The sequence below is a fragment of the Corvus brachyrhynchos genome, unplaced genomic scaffold (assembly GCF_000691975.1).
Source record: "Corvus brachyrhynchos isolate BGI_N302 unplaced genomic scaffold, ASM69197v1 scaffold83, whole genome shotgun sequence".
Lineage (NCBI taxonomy): Eukaryota > Metazoa > Chordata > Aves > Passeriformes > Corvidae > Corvus > Corvus brachyrhynchos.
In genome coordinates, this window is record NW_008238464.1 from 2,843,982 (window position 1) to 2,857,003 (window position 13,022).

Below are 13,022 nucleotides of genomic sequence, written 5' to 3' on the forward strand. Positions count from 1 at the left end.
TTTTTTCTTCTTTTAGGTCTGTTAATAAACTTCTTTATATTCTTTCAAGTTTTGTGCCTGCTTTGCGGTTCTCCTAATTCTTATCTCACAGAAGGTAAACAGTAATGAGTATTTTGGACCAAACCACTACAACCTGGAAACCAAGCTGTTATTTCTTTATATCCCATTGCAAGAGAGCCTTAATGTAGGCTGTCACACTAAAATGGATGTTAGGAGAGGAAAGGGGAATCAGCACATTTGTGTTTCACCAGCGATCTGGGAAATCACAGATTTATGTTGTCCATGAAGAGCTGGCTAAACCACAAAATGTGAAGATTGAGATTATTTGGCTGCTGTGCAATTATTCAGCTGCTGACTGTGCTGCAGTACACCTTTTGTTACCCATGAGAATTTTTTTACTTGAGGTACTTGAGGTAGTGTGTGAAATAGTCATGTGAAGACATGAGTGTATGCAAGCTCCATTCGTCAGAAAAGGGGAAAATTAGTCATATATTTAGCAGTCATTTCCCCTTTCTTTGGGAAATCCAAACACATATTTTCTCTCTGTCTCTGCCTCTGTTTCTCTCATCCTCACTCTACGGAAGGGAAGAAAGTTGTGTCTAAAACGTTATTTGGTTTTGACACAAATCTGATTGGGCAATGAGAGACAAATTTCCGCTGTGGGTTGAGCTAAACCCTATATAAGGTCCTCACTAGGAATTTTCAGTCTGATAGCTTCTTTGAGAAGCTCATGGCTGAAAGACAACAGAAACACAGGTAAGTGAAGCTGATCGAAATTTGGGAATGAAAACTTTCTCTAAACCCTCAAATGGTGTAAGGTTCATGGAGTTTGTGAGTTACTAAACCAAAGGGACCAGAAAGCTATGAACAGAATAACCAAGTGTTTTTGTCAGGCAAAGGATCTGAAGAGAGAGAAACTCACCTTTTACAGGGTATTGATATGAACCATGGGACTTGTTAATGCCACTAGCACCTGGTTCAAGTGTAGCTGAGAGAGGCTAGAGCTCCATACTGATTCCCTGGAAACCCATGCTGATCTAAGAGCAGGGGAGATGACCCATGGTTATGAAACAGTATTATTGAGCAAGAAGTCGGTTTTGTGGTGCTGTAGAGATGACAACAAGCTGAAAATAGTTTATTGTAGTCAATGTCAGATATCAGATAAATATAGCTACTGGAACAGGAAGAAATTTGGATTAAAACCATTATGTAAGTATGAACATGATGGGATACACAAGAGATACTCAAAGGTGTATACCTGTGAATATGGCTTTATGTTGTTATATTGGTAGAAATATTTATTTTTGCTTTTGGTTTTGATTTGAAGTAGTTGTCCAGTCATTTAATATTTGTCATAGTTTTAAGCTAATGTTAAATGCATGCAGTTTCAATTTCTGTATGTAAAATGGAAATAGTGCAACGTATCATGTGGATATGTGTACTGTATTGCTCATAATTTCCTTACATAGAACATAAACTAGTGTCTCTATCCAGCATGTTTTATATATTTTTGCCCAAGGCACACCGAGGTAAAGCATAATTCATCAACTGAGTAGCAGGAGCTGAGGCCTCGTGGCAGAGCAGAAGCATTCAGTGGTGTACACAGACACTGCCATGCCCATGCCAGGCCCATACAGATGACACCTGATGAATGACTGGCAGCGGAGAATTTAATTTTCCCTTTGTGCCAACCTATGTGATTTTCAGGACAGGTTGTTCGGGTTTTCCTTATCTTTTTTTTTCAAAACAGATGGTAGTAGTGTCCATGCTGAAAACTTACTTGTGCACCACCAGCAAGATGGGTATACATGCCATGGGAGTCCATGTTTTTTGTCCCAAGAGAAACATTTGTTGTAGACAAGAAAGCTTGGCTCTGCTTGTAGCAGGGAGTTTTCCTGTAGTCTGATTCACACTAGCTGGCCTACTGTGCCTCTGTGTTCACCCAAGCTATTGCACTGCAGCTCACTCAAAGAAGCTGACCTGTGCTTCAGTCACATTGCAAAATAAGCAGAGCTAGATTTTTCCACCTGTAGCTGCTGCTCTGAAAAGCTGTGGGGACAGCAGCATCTTGTGGTATGCTCTTTTCATCTCCTCAAGTGAAAGGGAAGGGCCAGAAGTGGTATGTGTGTGCCAAGCCAGATGTTCTGGTTCCACAGTTCAGCCCCCATAAACTAAGGATGAAGACAGCTTTCTGCTCACTGAGGATGAACCAAAGCTCCCCAGGTCTGGAGCGAGAAAAATAGCAGTTAACTCTTCAGATAACATTGAGTATTTTCATTATATCTTCTATCTTGTAATAAACTTCCTTGTAGGTTTCAAAACACTTTCCTTTGACCCCCTCCTTCTGATTTCCCGTGGAAAAAAATGCGTGGGCTCTTCTTTGTCCTAGTGACATGCACAGCAGGTGCCTCTGCTTTCAGACTCCAGCAAGTCAAAACCACGGGTAAGTGCATATTTGTCTTTTTTCCTTCTGTTTCCCTCACCCTTCTTTTTAATATTCCTGTCTGACAGTAATGTAAAAATATCTCTAATTTATATAGAAAACTGCCCAGATCGCACCGTGTTTTTCAAACACTACTATGAACTGCATGGAGAACCTGTGGTTCTGAAATGCCCTTCTCCCAGATACAAACATTTGGATTTCTCTGCCTTGACCCCTAATGTCACATGGTATAAAAATGGTTCAAACCCCATGATACCAGGAAGAGATGAAGATTCAAGAATCTGGGCAAAAGGAGATGCACTCTGGTTTTTACCAGTGATGCTAGAAGACTCGGGAGTGTATATCTGCACAAAAAGGTAGGTATTTAAAAGAAAATCTAGTTCACTAACAAAGTGGCTATGTCTAAATGCATTACCTTGATTTTAAACTCCAGTTATATTCAGAGCATTTCTGGATAACATAATTTCCTTGCTGACCTTGTTAGAGAGAAAGAATGTGGGAAGTCAGGACCCTTAGAGTGCGCTGTATGTTTCCTGTAGCTACCTCTACTGAAATCTGGATAAATTTTGACACATGGTTGCCATTTTGGCTACAATCTCATAGGAGAATAGTGTATGGAGAGTTTGTTCTGGTTACCTCTGAGCCAGTCAGTGCTATAGCAAGTGAGGCACGCTGCAGGCAGGGGGTGTTGCTGAGCGCAAATACCCTTCTTGCACCTCAGACTGCCTTATGAAACATATATACGGCATTGTGGCTCTGCAGTGGCTTTCCTCTTCCCTCTTCCTATCCCCGGTCTTCACTTTTCTTCTGCGTCATGTTTTAAACCAGAATTTGATTGACTTGGTATTGTCAATAAGACTTTTCATGAGACCCAGTGTATATTTACTAGACTGGTACCAGATTTGTGGTGTTGCAATGAGTTGAGACTTCAGCCATGGCTCTTTTCAGCCCTACTGGTCATTTTTTTTCTGAGTGTTTACAATCTGACAGCCCACTGTACCACGTCAAAAGAGGTCCCAGGGTCTGCATTTGTAGAGGACTGAGGAAGGCAAAAACTCCCATCACCCTTAGAGCCTGAACTTCAGAAGATATTCCAGGTCCCTGTCCCTTGCCATCTCCTGCAGCCAGGCAGCCTCTCAGTACCTCTGGCACCTTGCTCTGGAGAACGTATCTCCACATCCCTGAAGCTGCTTGTGGAGAGCACGGTCTCCTTGCTTGCAAGGCACACCTTGTTAGTGATGCATGTCAGCAGTAGAAGAGGTGGACAAGTTGAGAAATCATGCTCAGTGTATCAGGTTGGCCTTTCCCCACATGTCTTAGCAGCAATTTCAGTTGTGGAGCAGAAGAGAAGACACTGACAGTGAGGCCCAAACAACAAAAGGTTCCAAATACTGTTCTAGAGCAGAGTAGTTGCCTGGGATGTTCAAGAGTGTTTTTTAATCCTCTTTTCAGACTATTCTGCCTCACTTTGTCAATATATAACACTATGGCAGTGTTACTGAGAGATCTAGTAAAATGCTGGGAAGCATATTTGGAAAAGACATGCAAGAGCCAAGTAGGTAATTTCATTGCTAGCGTTATTATAGGATTAATAAAGTGCAAGCAAATTGCATTTCCTCTGCAAATTATCCCACAGGGAAGCCAGCAGATTTTTTTATCAGCTGTGTAAAATGAAGGTAGTGGTAAACTATCACAGATCTCTGCTTCTGTGTTCTGTGGAGCAAATATTTTGGATTTGGGCATCTGGCCTGTATGTGACAGATGGCCACAGTGCCCTGGCAGTAGTCTCAGTCTGTCTGCTTGCAGCCCACAGCTGCTGTCCTGGAGGTAGCAGCCCGGCTCCCCTGGCTTTGCTGTCCCCTTCAAGGATCAGGCACTGCCCTGAGTAGAGGCATCTCCAAAACAGGCTTCCAGAGGTTGTAAAGGATATAATTTAAGCACCTATCTCTCCTGGTTCAGTCTTCATTGGGAGTGGAATTGTCACTTGGGGCCAGAAAAAAATGTTGAATATTGCAAACCTTTCAAAGCCAGAATGCCTTCTTTGCTACACAAAATGATACGTACTCACACAAGTGTCTATGGTTGTGCAACAGTAACTGCAGATGTATTTTAATACATGCTTTAAGCTTTTTATTTCATTATTAGCATTTTCACAGTCAAAACCTCTTCCAAGGAAATGATGGAAGGTTCATGACACACCTGCTATTGTTCAGGTGAACATGTTCCCCCTCCCCACAAAGTTAAAATCATGCTGCAGCCTAAAGGTGCACAGGAAACTTGTACTAAAAAGAAAAGGAAAGCCTAAAGGTCTGAGGCAGATGTGTCAGCAACATGTTTAGATTGTGCCAAAAGAACAGTACCAGTGATTTTCCAGCATCCCTCCTGGTATGATCTCAGTCTTGGTCTATGTTAAAGAGGGAAATGGAGCCAGGAGGAAACGAAGGGTGTCATTCGAGTTCCCCTCATCACTCTTGGGGGCTCACCTCTCCCTGCTCTGTCTGCAGGAACTCCTCCTACTGCGCCGAGGTCTCCATCCACCTCACAGTTGTGGAGAAAACAGCTGCTCAGGAGATTGCCTATCCCCAGGTCCTCTTCACTTTCACCTCTGGAAAAATCGTTTGTCCTGACCTGTGGGATTTTACACCCAATAGGACAAGCCTGGAGCTCAAGTGGTACAAGGTAGAACTTTCACTTCCTCTTTGTGCATAGCCTCATCCCAACTTGGCACATAAATCTCCACTTCACATTTCTCCTGAACATCATGTTCTTAGTCATGAGCACAGTGTAATACACTGGGAATTTTGGGGCAGATGTTTGCATTTTAAGAAAAGTTCTCTGGGGTACACTCAGCATGGGGTGAAGTGTTCCACATGTTTTCTGCTCTCACAGGCTGTGCAACTGTTTTTAAGGTTAAATTACTTACCCAACTCCAGGGTTTGCCGCCTGATAACAGTCTTCTTCTCTTTGGCTCTGTGCTTCTTTTTATGGCACTTCTAGTGAATCCCATAAAGTAGGACCTCCCAGGGATGCTTCCTCCATGTTCAGGTGAGGTAGCTTTCATTAATCAACTGGAATACAGCATTTGGAAATACTGGATGAATTGCACAATGCTTGGAGTGTTCTCTTGCCTAACTGGCCAGTTTGCTGCTTTTCAAGTAGGCAAGCCTGGTTTTGCCTCTAAGATCAAATACAACATCCTCAGCTGTTCAGTGTCACACTGGAGAGCAGGGGATTCTTCTTACATTTCCAAAACACCTCAGTGTAGCTTTTATTTACAGTCCCCTATGATCACACACTCTGCCTTGTGCAGCTGTAGCCTTCCCACAGGATGCAATATACAGGCTGTGCCTAGGCTGTGATCTGTACCATACCAGCAAAATGTTGCTGCTCAGGACTCCCTTCAGAAGTGGGAGCATAACCCACCTTACCTAAGCAAAAGGCTGCTCCCCTCAATGTAAGTGGTTTTTGTTACAAATGTAAGAAAGAGCTACCCTGCCTTCATGAGGAAGGAACATAATTTCTCCTAGCAGGGCTCCAAACCGTGTATGAGAAGAGCCTTAGGGATACAGAGCAGGATTTTCTAACAGTTTATGAGATCTATAGGATAAGTAACAGTTACGTGAAATCCTACATGATCACAAGTATTTTTCTTCAAACAACATCTTAGAATATTACTCTTTTGAGGTCATGTATGGAAAGTGATAACATTTTGAAAACCTCCATGGGTGCTGAAATCTTGGGTGATTGCTCTTCAGATGACTCAGGGAAGAGCTTGTTATATGTTTTCCATCTTAAAATATGCACTTTATTGAAGAGCTATGCACACACATTATATATAGATTAAAATAGCAATTCTTCACACTTCATATAGTGCCATGAGGCATTTTAGAGATGGATACACATTCAGAGAACTTGTGCTTTGGTGGGAAAGCAGAACTGCTCAGATTTCCCAGTGATAAGTGAACTTCTAGTAAGAGAGAGACAGGGATAATCTGTCTGGGAGTTACACAGGGTGTAACCATAGCTATCTGAGTCATAACACCAGTTTCTGTCCTTTCTCCAGGATGCTCTGCCTTTGGAAGATGACAACGAAAGATTTGTCATTCTGAAAGGTTCGGCTTCTCTGATCATGACATCTGTGCTACCAACAGACGCTGGGTATTACACCTGCAAGATGTCATTTCCATTTGAAGGTGTGGCATACGAAATCACCAGGACAATTCAACTGGAGACTGTTGGTAAATATAGTATCAGATGATCAGAGGGATGGAACACCTCTCGTACAAGGAAAGGCTGAGACAATTGTGTTTGTTCAGCCTGGAGAAGAGAAGGCTTCAGTGTGACCGAACTGTGGCATACCAGTACCTGAAGGGGGCTTACAAGAAAAATGGAGAGGGACTTCTTACAAGAGCATGAAGTGACAGGACAAGGGAGAATGGCTTCAAGCTGAAAGAGGGCAGGTTGAGATTAGCTATTAGGAGGAAGTTTTCTCCTGTGAGAGTAGTGAGGCACTTGCACAGGTTCCCCAGAGAAGTTGTGGATGCCCCCCCATCCCTGGAAGCATTCAAGGCTAAGCTGGATGGGGATTTGAGCAACCTGGTCTAGTGGAAGGTGTCCCTGCCCATGGCAGGAGGATCAGAACTAGGTGGTCTTAAAGGTTCCTTCCAACCTAAACCATTCTGTGGTTCTGTGATTCAATGACTGACATATTAAAATGTTACAGCACATAAGAAATCCTCTTCTTTGCTGACAAAACTCTTGAGAGGAGCTCGTGCTCAGCCTCTCAGCCGTGCCAAGGGAAGGGTGACACTGTGAGTGCTTGTCCTGGCCCTGATGGGGCTCCCACAGCACCCCTGGCAGGGTGGGGGTCCCTCCTGCAAGTACCTGTGTTTGTTAACCCGAATAATTTATGCCTCGGGGGCAGGAGGGGGTGTGTTACTGCCAAGGGCTTCAGAGGGGTTCGGAGATAAAGCATTTCGCGGTGGCTCAGGGCGGAGACAAGCCGCTGTTTCGCAGAGGGGGCCCCGGGGGGCCGGGGCGCTGCTGCGCAGAGCGGCCGGCAGAGGGCGGCCGTGCCGCGAATTCCTCGTGCGCATCCCTGAGGATCGGGATGGGAGCGGCGCCCTGCCCGTCCCCGCAGCCGCGGGGCTCGTCTCGGAACGGGAATATCTGCTTGCCAGGGGCTTTAGCAATCAAATCCTTTCCTGGGAGACGATGGATGTTGGGTGAAGTGGCATGTTTCTAGTTCTGGGGCCATGCTCACATTTTCTCTTGCCTTAGCACTGACTCTGTTCTCTTTCTCTGCCAAGAACAAGAGAAGAGAACTACCCCGATAATTGTGTATCCAGCGCAAAAGACAATATCAGCTGCTCTTGGTAAGGCCCAACATTATTTTTGGAAACATTTAGTTAGAGAAAAATTAGAGCAGGTCCTGTTACGGTGTAATTTTTTGGCTTAAATTTTTACAGGTTTTTTTATCTCAATTATATTAGTTGAGGGTCAGTGCTAGAGTATTTTTTTGCTTTTTAATGTCTACAATCAGATGCTATCTTCCAGGTAAGAGAAGCTGCAGAACTGCTGTCAATTTTAGCCCGTTACCATGCAATAAAAGCATATTTGCACCATTAGCTCAGCTGTCCAGAGTTCTCACTTCACTAAGAGCTTTTCTTTTTCGTATTTCCTGAAATTGGTTTAGGTTGTCGTGTAGCTTTGAACAAGCCATCTAGCTCTTTTGAGAGGAGACTTTTTTCATTCCTTTTTGCTGTTTGAACTAGACAGTTGTTAGTTAGCAAGTACCTTGATAGGATCTCAATTTTTCTTTGAAGATTATATGATGGCAACAAATTTCTGTTGTATTCCTTCTTCTCAGAAAATGCCAGTTACATTTTACACTAGACATTTTAATCTGGGTACTATACACACAGCTACGTCCTATGATGTTGTTAGTTTTCTCTGCCACTTTTCTCTCCATCAGTGTAGGCCAAAGAGTTGTTTTTTTTTTTGTTTTTTTTTTGTTTTGTTTTTTTTTTTCTATCTGCCTCTGTGTGGTGTTTTATGTTCCTTTTATCACTACCTGCACAGGTATAATAATAACATTATTTCCATTATTGAGCCCTGTGTTTTCTATATCATATAGACACCAGTCTGGAGTCTCCTTATCCCAGTGTTACAGTAATTATAGCAAAGTTTCAGAATTTTTGCAAAATCACTTTATCCGTGGAGGTCCCACCTTGAGCTGAATGTCCTCACCCACAGCATCTCTGTGTGAAGCTGTGCTGCTGGTTAATGCAGTTGCTCCAGAGGGGTAAATCACACAGTGCCCTTTGGACTGCAGTACGTCAGAAAGGGCAAGGCCACAGGGACACAGCTTTGCCTCTAGGGAATGTGTTTAGTGCAAGAGTTGCTAACTGTTGCAATAGGGAAATTATTTGGTTAGCAGCAGGGAAGTACTGCCAAACCGAGGGGTCTTGCTGCCAAGGAGTAGGGGATCAAAAGCAGTTTGGAGATTAACTTCAGTTATGAAAGAAGTGGTTCTTGATGTTTGTGGGGTCTCTCACTGGAGTTGTTGGTTTTCACCAAAAGGAAGAGTAGTTCTTCATATGTATCCAAATTGTTTTTCAATCTTCCTTTTTTTGACAGGCTCCAAGATGACTCTCCCGTGCAAAGTGTTTGTTGGGCTGAGCAGCCATTTCCAAACTGATGTGGAATGGCTGGCAAATGACACCAGAGTTGACGTGGTTTATAAACAAAGCAGAGTTACAGAGGGAGAACGACAGTAAGTCTGGCTGAAAGTGCTTCCTTGTGCTTATTGTTTCAACCTGCAGTGCTGCAGGGGCTCTTGGTGCAGCTGAGTGCCAGGTAATGAAATGGGAAATGGACAGATCTGAAGTGAAGGTGAGAGCTGAGAAAAAGAAAGGGCAGACAAGCAAAAAAAACCCAAGCCCAACCTAGTCAGTCAAATAAATTCTTTATCTCTGTTTTTCGTTACATGGTATTTTGCAAATGAGCCAGATTTGAGACTTAAACTTTAAGCACGTTTTCATGAACAACTGAGCTAATGTAAGAGCTGAATGCAGTGGAAAGCAAGGAGACTTGATTTTTCCCACTGCTTCTCTTATCTCTCTCCTTACCCCATGCCAGCAAAGTGGCTACATTCTGTCCCTGACATTCATGAGGTTCTCCGAATACACTAAGACAACAGAAAATTATCTAGTGGTTTGTTGGTTTTTGTTTTTGTTTTTTTTTTAAATAACATTGTTTTTCCTTCTAAGCTTGTTCTTTTCCACATTAGTGAGTTTAACTGACTCTCACAGACACCCGCTGAGTGCTAGAATTGATGCCAGAGTAGCACTGAAGGGGATGCTGGTGGGAGGGAGAAACAGGATGTTCCACATCCTCTTGCCCTGATTCATTGTGTCTCCCTGTTTTGAGGAGCCTTCTTTCAGCTGCCTCATAGCTGCATGCTGCCAGGCTTCCCTAGCTGCCTCATAGCTGCGTGCCTCAAGGCTTTTCCCACTAGTTTCTTACAGTTATGGATGTGAGATGGTTTTGGCAATTTGTGGCCACCAGTGCCAGATAACAGCCTGGCCATGGTGCAGCCAGAGGCAACATAGTAACTCAGCTGTATGTCCCAGCCTTTAGGTGTTTTCCCATTCCCCACAGCATGACTGAGAAAACTAATTTATAATCTTGTTCATCTGGATAAGTGAAAATGCATTGGACCTGTGGACAGGAACCACAAAATGTGCTGCAGCTATAATCTCTGCAGGCTTTAGAATAGAGCAGCACTTTCTTACTTGGACTTTAAAATTTATTTTTGTTATGCCTATCACTATCATTATTGCTGTTATATATTATCATGCAATTGCACAAGGACAGTGACAGTGACAGCTGAGGTTCCTGCAGGACCCACAGTGTGTGAGACACCCCAGTTCTGCTGGAAGCCCTCATTATGGCAGCATGACAAAACAGCTCAAATGCCACTGGGAAAACAAATTCCCTGCAGAAATCTCTGGCAAAGAGCTCCTGAGAGGAGCGCCAGGGAATTCCATTGCTTCTGTGCAATGCAGGCTCGTGATCTGACCATTTAGGAGCAGCTGGACAACTGCTCTGGTAATGACTAAAAGATATCAACGGACAATATTTGACTCCAGCTAGAAAATCACTTGAAAATAGTGGGACTCCTGAAATAATCATGTTGAAATAAGCTGGAAACCTCTTGGACAGTTTCTTGTATTGAGCAATTGGCTTTGAGCATGTGATAGACAGGAATGGTGGTTCAGTTTTCTCAGAGAGTATTTGCAGGGCTATGTTCTCCATATGTCCTCTTCCAGCTGGTCATAAGAATTAACCTCAGGTGGTCAGAGAGAAGGAATTAGGTCCTTGCACAATGCTGTGAAGTGAGCTCAAAGATACACAGAATTCTACTTACCTTTTTTCCCCTCCCTTTTCTTTGTTTTTGCAAGACAAATCCAGATTTTTTTTTTCCTCTGGACTCCAAAAAGTGCAGGATAGGTACTGCCCACGGAGACACAAATAGCACAACTGGGTTACTGAAGACAACAGGTGTCCATGAATGCTGAGGGGCTGGTTCAGAAATGAGCCAATATCCAATGCATTTTCTTGTGATGTGCTGTTAGAAGGGACATATCAAATAGAGGAAAACCATCTTATTAAAATATTTAACTTTAAATCTTTCTTATTCTTCCAGAGAAATTGTAGAAAATGGTGAAAACTTCATTGAAGTACCATTGATTTTTGATTCTGTTGAAGAAGTGGACTTTTACACAGACTTTACCTGTCTGGCTGAGAACAGATATGGATACCAAGTACTGCCAACAAGGGTCAAGCAGGAAGGTAGTTATTTTGACTGCTTATTTTTGATAATTTTTATTATTATTCTAATGCTAAATTATCATCTGATCTGTTTATACTGTCAGAGCTAGTGTTGGGATGAGTTATTTCCTGGGGAAAATCCAGTTGCCTCTTTCACCTTTAGTCTTTGATATAGCCTATTCACAAAATACACCTACTACAGCAGGTCATTTACTGACATTTTATGAAGGGATAAGGATCCATCTGTGCTGGTATATCTGTTTGTTGGATGAGACTTCAATTTAGATACACTTTGTGCAATAATTGTTCCAGTGAGACTACTGGCACACTCTCTTTGCAGCAGGGCCAAATCTCCTCCAGTTCCTCAACAAGCAGGGAATAAAAGGACAATAACAGAATAAATGATTAGAGTGTTCCTTTTCCTCATGCACAGACTTCTGCCAAAATAACAAGAAGTGTAAATTATGATGGGTGTTGTTATTTTGACTCCTAGTGATGGGAAGAGATATCTAAACTCAGTGCAATTAATGTTGCAGTGTGATAAACCATTGGCCAAGAACCAGCTGCATAAACAATGTGAAGCAATGCTAATTGTTTCTTTGCATGACGTTGGTGAATCGCCAAAGTTTGCTCACGCTCTCTTAGAAAGTCACATGAACACTTTCAGCTTCATTATCAGTTATGACTCACTCCAGCACCCTATGATGAGGGATTTGTATTCAGTTTGCTGGACCATGTGCTGCTCTTCTCTTCCATGAGCTACATAGGTATAACGACAGAGGAGGCAATATATATTGGAATAATCCAAAATGGTCTGGATAGACACTGGTGTTGGAAATCAGCCAGATTTGTGAAGAAGTTCTGAGTCTTGGGTCAATCACTGCTAATTTATAAACTGCTCTGTAGGAGAAAGTTATTCACACAACTTGTGGGTGGACTAAATGTTAAGTACTGCTGCACCACATGGTGCTTGGATTTCCGGCTAGGAATGTCTCTGCTTTTAAGAAACCAAGATAAAAAGGACACAGCTGCTCTGATCAGGTGTTCAGAAAGCTGGGTGTCTGCAAAAGACTGAACCTTAAATTCTCACCCTCTGTTGTTTTCCAATCCTTCCTCCCATCTTCATGAACACATTTCCCAGAGTGCTCAATCAACAGACCTATTCCTTTCAAAGGCGATAAGCCCTGCTGGAAGGTTAACTTGCAGACATCCTTTTTATTGTGATTTCTCCTCTTCCCACTTGAGCTTAGAGAACTACGCTCCTGGGAGTTTGTTGGGGTTTTTTCTGTTTTTCTAATATTTATTTTGTTTACTTTTCCAGCTGTTGGTCTGTCCTGGTACATTGCAATTATTCCTGTTGCACTGGCCTGTGTGATCGTGGGAGGGATATACATGCGCAAGTACTGGAAGCGGAGAGCTGATAAAGGATATATAATACCAAAGGTTTAAAATCCACTTGGTTCTCCAACTGCCAATGGAACAAAAAATCACCCTGGCTGTCTTTCATGTCAGACACAGAGAGCATTTCCAACCTGACATAGCACATTCCCAACAGACTGATAATAACAGCTCTTTTCCACTTCTCCAAGTGTTCTATGATCTGATGAAGTTAAGAATATAAGTTTGCATTTTTATGCTGCTTAGATGCAGGAAATCTGGTTCTATTGTTCTGCATCTAGGGTGAAATCTGTAGAATTTTGGAACGCAAAACCATGCTCTGGATATGGGAAGGGTAGGGTAGGGA

At 42.8% G+C, this 13,022-nt stretch overlaps 1 protein-coding gene and 1 long non-coding RNA gene across 3 annotated transcripts in view; one reads left to right on the top strand and one right to left on the bottom strand.

Annotated features, from left to right (window-relative positions):
* The window catches only part of LOC103617599 (interleukin-1 receptor type 2), a 30,275-nt gene that overhangs the window by 15,502 nt on the left and 1,751 nt on the right, over positions 1-13,022 (top strand). The window contains exons 1-9 of one of the 2 annotated variants that reach the window (XM_008635910.2): positions 586-756; positions 2,313-2,443; positions 2,541-2,799; positions 4,948-5,122; positions 6,507-6,681; positions 7,753-7,818; positions 9,083-9,218; positions 11,154-11,299; positions 12,600-13,022. In XM_008635910.2, the coding sequence (XP_008634132.2) occupies positions 2,365-2,443; positions 2,541-2,799; positions 4,948-5,122; positions 6,507-6,681; positions 7,753-7,818; positions 9,083-9,218; positions 11,154-11,299; positions 12,600-12,727 (1,164 nt within the window). In that variant the 5' untranslated portion in view covers positions 586-756; positions 2,313-2,364 and the 3' untranslated portion in view covers positions 12,728-13,022. Of the gene's footprint in view, positions 1-585; positions 757-2,312; positions 2,444-2,540; positions 2,800-4,947; positions 5,123-6,506; positions 6,682-7,752; positions 7,819-9,082; positions 9,219-11,153; positions 11,300-12,599 lie in introns of those variants that run through there. The other variant, XM_017737090.1, reaches the window with a different exon arrangement.
* The window catches only part of LOC108447360, a 40,391-nt gene that overhangs the window by 5,703 nt on the left and 21,666 nt on the right, over positions 1-13,022 (bottom strand). The window contains exons 2-3 of the long non-coding RNA XR_001862900.1: positions 10,875-11,075; positions 5,367-5,511 (exon numbers count right to left, since the gene is read on the bottom strand). This is a non-coding gene — a long non-coding RNA (uncharacterized LOC108447360). The remainder of the gene's footprint in view (positions 1-5,366; positions 5,512-10,874; positions 11,076-13,022) is intronic.